General features: G+C 33.0%; 1 protein-coding gene across 2 annotated transcripts in view; it reads right to left on the minus strand.

Annotated features, from left to right (window-relative positions):
* Nucleotides 1-2,396: 2,396 nt before the first annotated feature.
* The window catches only part of LOC117182362 (protein Smaug homolog 1), a 127,548-nt gene continuing 122,171 nt past the window's right edge, over nucleotides 2,397-7,773 (minus strand). For both annotated transcript variants that reach the window (XM_033375556.1, XM_033375565.1), the window contains one exon: nucleotides 2,397-2,865. In XM_033375556.1, coding sequence (XP_033231447.1) covers nucleotides 2,701-2,865 — 165 coding nt within the window. In that variant the 3' untranslated portion in view covers nucleotides 2,397-2,700. The remainder of the gene's footprint in view (nucleotides 2,866-7,773) is intronic.

Raw genomic sequence — 7,773 nt, forward strand, 5'->3', positions numbered from 1 at the left:
CACGCTTCCCTATAACTACTATGAAATTGACATTTACAATATCTGCCTTAAATTTTCAGTCGTTGTATTAAGTGCGCAAGCACCTTTAGACCAACCAGTTCATGAAACGACTAACGGGCCGCCCAGTATATGGTGTAAACAAAGTTCAATGAATATAATTTTATATAATCATCACTTAACCAGAGGTTTCGATTTTTTTAACAGAAGCAATGAGGGGTGGAAAATTTTATTAACAATAAAAGTTCAGTAGCGCTAAGCGAAGCTGTGACTCAAAGTTTAGGTGTCCAACGATTTTTGAAGTACCTACGTAATCCATATGTTTGCCAAAATTCTATTAAAAAATGTATTCGTGGGGAAAAATCATATATGTATGTAACAGTAGTTGCCACGACAGTCCTCCTTGTCCCAATTAGGCATTTTCTGTTATAATATGGCCGACCATCAGCTAAAATTATTTGACGTGACAAGTTAAAATGCGTAATAAATAGTTCATAACACTTCTTTTTAGTTTAAAAATAAACATTTGTAGCTACTAAATTTGGTTATTCACTCTTTTAACATTAATAAATTAAAATTTCATGTATGAACAGCCGCGAAAATGATACAACTTATAAGTAGTATCCTATTTATATTTTAGATGAGTACAAATTTTACAATGTATATAAATAAAACTTATCCAACTACATTCTATATGTGACAAAAAAATCAAGCATGAAGATATTGTAATGTGGCTCCCATTCCTTAAATCATGAAAATATATAAATTCTAAAATTAAAAAAATTTAAATATTAGAGTCCATTGTTTCCTTGGCTGAATTGAATGGAGCAAAAGTTTTATTTTACAGAACTCTCTGTGTGAAAATGATTATTATAGTAAAGTATGTTATTAAATACTTGGTTTAGGTAATCATAATTATGATCACATACAAATTATATTCATTGAATTTTATTAAACCATATGCTTGATAAGATACAGATGGATAGCCCGCGCACTTCAGAAAAAGATTTAAAAATCTAGATTGATTATGTAACTGTTAATTGTTACACAATAATCTTGATTTACGATGACAACAGTCAGCATTTCAAATAAATGAAATGCAAAAAAATCTTTTGAATTTAATACAGTCTGGAAGTTAATAACTAAATCAAAATGGATTTCTACAATTTTGATTCAGTAAAGGCATATTTCATTGATTATTCACGTAATAATGATACAAGTGTACAATTTCTTGTTTATACAGGATAGCAGAAGATAATTTTGTACATGATTGGTATATTTTCAATATAAAAGATAATATTTGTATTCGTCAATTTAAGTTTGATCATCGAATTCATGATAATTAAAACATGCATGTTCCAGTATGTTCCAGTAGTTGTGATACACTACCCGATGCAACTTAAATAAGAGACTATGTATGCTCGCGATCAGGGAGAATTTTAACGATTAGTAAAAACTGTGTGTACTTTAAAAGAAGTTATTCTTACGTATAGCCTATACGAAAATAGAAATAGATATCCAAGCTTCTATAGAGTCAGATGGTCGTTGACGCGGCAAATAGGAAGTTGAAATCAGTTCGCTTATTAAAATCAGAAGAATTCCATTTCCCGAAATGGATAACACAAAAACAATATTGCAAGTGTCACACAACTTTCCTTTTTCGGTTACTCATACACACCATAAAAAACCTAGCATAATATAATTATTTATTAATATAATATATATTTAGTGAATCGTCATTCGAAGTTGATCGCAGCGCACGACGAATTACTAAGTAAATCTACTAAATGCAAGAAAATCTTTATGCAACCATAGTCTTTTACTTATATTCAAAATCTATAAAAAGAGAGATCAATTTAATGTTTACATACACAAAAACATATGAAAATATTTAAATTCTAACAAGTATCAACAGGAATAATTTAATGTAAAATAATAATAATAATAACTGTGTTGAATAAATTATGCAAACCGACTTTATATTTCATATTTTAATTTTATAACATAGAACAGTCCTAAACAAAAATGATAATGTAAATTTAAGGTGTAAAATAGAAGAGAGAGAGAGAGAGAGAGAGTAATTCACATTACCAGCCATGTAAGTTCATCTAAAAACTATTAATTTATAAATAAATTATTAAAACCTTTCCTCTTAATAATAACTGTAAATACAGGGATGATTTTTTTTCGATTAATCACACTTTTATGATTATTAATTGAGCTAAGGTTAATAATCTAAGTAAATTAAAATGTAAGACTTTGAATGAAAAAAGATATTCCACTTCCTAAAGCTGCTAATTCAATTGCAAATAAATTATTCGTGATGCACTGCGTTCGACAAGGAATCGGTTTGTCATATATCATTATAGACCCAGTAAATAAGAACGAATCTATGAATCTAGTATCATTGGGTTTACCAAATTTTGTCAGTTTATAAATTTGATTTTACTGAGTGTCATTACAAATTGGTATATATGATCATCATAGACTGTTAATGATCATAAGTGAAAAAATAAATCGCTATGTATCCAAACTGGAAACAGCGTTCGATAAGAATCGTTTTATAAACACCCTGTGGTCACTCTCGTTCGACGATTGTAAGCAAATATTACACTGAAGTAATAAGGAACTTAGTGTCAAAATCTAGAAGTTCAGCATTATTAGTAGCTTGCATGTGATACCAATTTAACAACAGGTTGAGACTTAAGCCTCGCCGAAACCCCCAATAGCTTGTTCAGTCATTCGTAAGCATAAAGATTCGAGCCTGGAGTTGATTTCGGGTTCAGTCGTCTCCAATGTGCTGCTCGATTGACCGAGAAAATGATCTCTTGGTGCAGAGTACGTACGTTGTAAAGTTCGTTGCAATTGCTGTAAGTATATAAATCATAATTAGCTAAATCAAAATGCTGCATTAATAAATTAATTTTTATGAATTCAGTCCATACGAATAGGAAACTTCTGGAACTCCAAAAGTGTTGTAAATAACAATGGGTGTTAAAATTATTTACAAGAAAAAACTGGAATTTTTTAGAAATTTTACCATACCTGGCTTATTACAGCAAAAAAATAAAACATAAAAGGTTTTTAAGGTAATTAGAAATTGCAAGGAAGACAATATAATTTTTCTAAGACAGGTGAACTTTTTCTTGTTAAAATTGCCAGTCTTCATTTGATCGCAGTCTACCTACTCGACTTTCCCTCACGTCGCTCACTGAGCGCGAGCGCTGCGTCGAGCCTTGTCAGCGAAGGGCCCCTTAGGCATAATGAGAAATGAAATGCGAAACATAAAAAATGTCTCATTTTACTGTCAGCAATTTATAAATATTCTATTCGGAAGCTACGTTTTTTTGCGAGTCCAACGATAATTCACTTGCAATCAAAAGATTAACATTAGAATAAGTGGTCGCAGATTTTAGCTTCTGTTATTACACTGGCTAACTAGCATTATGGAACTTTACGTAGTGCAGCTAAAAATTCAACAGTGTCTTTTGTAGAAAATGCATCTGTTCAATTTTGTAGAAAACTTCACTGTTAAAAGTTCAACTGTTGAAATTCCTAGAAAATTCGAAAATTTTCAACTAAAAATGGAATCGTTGAATTTCCAGGTTAGAACATTAATTTTCATCAAAATAATTTATTTTTCGTCCAAAGAGATGAACTTTCAATTCAAATGATAAATCATTAACCAACAAGAAATATGAATTTTTAACAAAGAAGTTCAACTATTAAGTTGTTAAATTCATTAGTTTTCCGCTACTAATTCTTTAAATGTATGCTTGATGAGAACATTTTTCTCCTAATTTTTCTAAACAGAAACTTATATCCTAAAGTTGTTTAAAAAATATATGTATATTTTTATAATTATTATATATATTTCAATATCTATGACACAAGTATATATAATATTTATTATATAAAGGTTCCGCGCGGTCTAAGCCTTTTAAATGATTTATTTTTATGACATTTGAATCAAAACTGAACGTTGTAGGGCAATTGAAAGCTATTTATATTTTATCTACAAGGGATCTAGCGGTCTAAACTTGTTACCTGCAGTGTTCTACCGCTGGCTTTTTATTATTTTTCCCGGGCTCCCATGTTTCTGCGTTGTTTTTAAAACTGCGGGCAAGTTTTATATGTCAAAATGTTTGGAATCGCAAGCCGAAAATAGATGTGCTTGCAAATATTTAAAAAGGTATATTGAAACAATGTTCTTACTGTTATTAATTAAGACGCGTCGTTTAGATTCATCTTTTTAGCGATCTGCAGACGACAACATCGAAGATGACATGAAAGTAGCATAAAAAAACATTCGACACACACATACACTTAACTGCAAATACACTGCCATGTGTTTCACTAGCCTATTCTACGAGTAAACTGAGACGTTGTGAGAAAAAGCAAGGATTTCCTGTAAGACACGATAAGCAGTTAACAAATTCAGACGGCGGACCTATGCTCTAGATACCGAAACGCGATTTGCGTTAATCCATTAAAAAAAACTAAAAGGAATTTTGCCATTTTCCTTGTAGGATATTAAATCCATATAAAAAATGTTCCAGAAAATACAAAAACATCAATTTCGAAAAAAATGTCACTTAACAGGTTTAGACCACGGGTCATATATATCAAATTAAACAACTTTAAAGGAATACTTAAAATTGTATACTTTCAAAGAATTGGCAGCTATAAACTAATGAATTTTATAACTTAATTGTTTAACTAATTTTTTTAATAGAACTCAACAGTTGAATTGTCAACAGATGGATTTTCTACAAAAGAAACTGTTGCATTTTCAACTACACTACGAAAAAGTCCGTAATGCTAGTTAACCAGTGTCATAACATAAATTAAAATCTGGGACAACTAATTCTAATTTTAATTTTTTGATTGCAAGTGACATCGTTAGAATCGGAAAAAAGCGTGGATTCTGAATATAACATTTTTCAATTGTAGATTGTAAAATTATAACATTTTTATGTTTCGTATTTTATTCATCTCTATAAAAAAGGGGCCCCCATTGGCAAGGCTCGACACAGCGCTTGGGCTCAGTCAGTGACGTAAGGGAAGGTCGAGTGCAAAGGATAAGTCGACCAGGTAGACCGCGATCAAATGAAAATCTCCGTTAAAATAGGTGGTTTTATTATAGCCCTTTTGCCACATGCCGATTGGGCATGTGCTTATTATTTTCACGAGGTAACTTAGTTTTCAGTCCCCTGTATTTTTATCTTTTGTATGGAAAAAGCCTTTCAGTGAAATTTTCGAATTGGGATTTTTAATAAGCATCGGAAAACCGAAATTTGACCAATAGGCCTTTTCCAAATATTTGGTCTCTGCTACTTTCTATATTATGGCAATTTTTGAAATTTATAAATACGATGGTGGGAGCACGTGGTCATCTCAGCTCCTTCAACTAAAAAAAAGGTAAAAAATGTAAATGCAAATATATTGCACAAGACACCTTCTCAAGATTGCAGTAGATATCCCTATCCCTACAATTATATTTTCAAAATCTCGACAACCACCTCTTACACATTTAACATGGCCCACATCAGCTGGCTCTCAAATAAAACAGCTAAAAAAATTTAATTTACAAAAATCATACCAGACATTTCACAATACTATTTGACATCCCCATCTCCACAGTAATAATCAAAACCTCCCAAAAATCAACCCTGAAACGTTTAACATACCCCATCTCAGCTACCATAAAATAGCGATAACATTTTCAAACTAAAAATAATCAATCCATACAACTTCTTAATATTATAGTAGATATTTCTATCCCTGCAGAAATAATGAAGAACTCCTAAAACACACCTAGCACCTTTCACATTCCTCATCTCAGCTACACTTAACTAAAATAGCTTAAAAATTCAGATTACAATTAATTACCCCAGGCATAATTTTATAGATCCCTCGAGCGGAAAAAATTTGCAGTCGTGAACTACTGTTTACATGTTGCGCCGTCTTCGAGAAAAATGAGATTTTTAATAATTAAAAACGAAAAAATCATTATACACAAAAACGCGCAAGGTAAATGTCCCAGTAATTATGTCGGTGAAAATAATCTCAAAACTTGGTTATAAATTGAATTTATTGTTTAAGAAATATGTTAAAACTATAAATTAATAGTAGAATCCATTTATTGTAGCATGTTTTAATGACAAATGGAATTTCAATTAATTCAGATTGCATAAAAAGCAAGAAAATTGGCGTCGCGATTACTGAGACGTTTATTATAGTACGTTTTTTTCCTGCCTTGGCTCAAAATTATCGAGGGCGTCCCCAATGCGCTCACAAAAGAAAAACTGGAAGGCGATTATGTACCTTTTCACTTTCACTACTTCAAAATTGACGCATTATGAATATTTTAAATATGTATTCTCGATGTTTATTCTAAAATAGCAATTAGTCCAGACGCGAACCCCATTACTGTCAGATTGAGAAGGTCCGTTTGATTTTTTGTTATTATTATGTAAGATGGTCTTCACAATCGAAAACTGTCAAGCAGATCTCTGGCCGATGTGCCGTTGTCGAGATGTTCACAATTAATTATTTTTATATAAACGTTACATGAAACATTTAAAATTTGTATATTTTTTCTCCTCTTATTAGACAAGCTCATGAGACGCACTAGTTAATTGGGCAGTTGATCTTTCCGACGAATATATATTACACAGAATCAATTAAAGTGTAAGCATTCTACCAGCGCGACCTATAGATCGGGGACCTATAGACGGAACATCATCTGGAAAACATCGTGTGGCAACTAACAACGTCACCTTGCATAGAGATGCACTTCAGGGCGATATCATGATCTCACTCCTCTTTTTCCTCACATCATTGCTACTATCTCTTGAACTTCGCCATTCTAAAGTGTACTTTTGCGGCAAACATGGAAATCAAAAGAATAAGGTCACTCATGTATTCTAAATGGATGATCTTAAGATATATGCTAAAAATAAGGAATAAAAACCCCTAGCTCGAGGGATTGTCGAGGAAGAATCTCAGGAAATCGAAATGGAGTTAGGGTTAGAAAAATGCGCCAAGGTTTATTTAGAGCGAGGAAAATTTAAGGGCATTCCCCAAGACCCTCAGCTTTTCGACAGGAGCGCTATACGACACCCTGGCGCTGTAGATACCTATGCATACCTGGGTTCCACAGAGCCGCATTCAGAATGTGACATGTATAAAGGATACTCTCCGAAGCAGATACAAACGTCTCATCCGACAGATTTGGTCTTCCGAACTGTCGGCGAAGAACAAAGAAACGTTATGCACATCTTTTGTTCATGTGCATAACCTTTCTTGTCCCGATATTAAGAGATCTGAGCTCGTTCTTCGTCCATGGAACTACTCCAAATGAATAGAGTAGTACCGGGACGGCAAGCATGATCGTTGCAGATACTTTGTTCCTCGCCGACAGTTCGGAAGACCAAATCTGTCGGATGAGACGTTTGTATCTGCGTTTGTGGCACGCCACGACATTCTTGATTATAGCTGCAGGGCGTGCCATGCACACCTCGAGCATTTAGCTCACATACTATCTAGTTGTCCAACTCACGCGGGAACGACCTACATTCAAAGGCACAATGCGGCACTAAGAGTGCTTTATTACCATCTCTGTCACTCCTACGGCATTAACCTTAATATCGCTCCTCTAAATGCTCCAAAGGAAATTGTGTCAATTGTCGAGAATGGAAAGTGCCGCATATACTGGAACTTTATATTCTCGACAATTGTTTCTGTTGCTCACTCGAGGCCTGACATGGTTCT

The sequence above is a fragment of the Belonocnema kinseyi genome, chromosome 2, assembly GCF_010883055.1.
Source record: "Belonocnema kinseyi isolate 2016_QV_RU_SX_M_011 chromosome 2, B_treatae_v1, whole genome shotgun sequence".
In the NCBI taxonomy this organism is placed as follows: Eukaryota; Metazoa; Arthropoda; class Insecta; order Hymenoptera; family Cynipidae; genus Belonocnema; species Belonocnema kinseyi.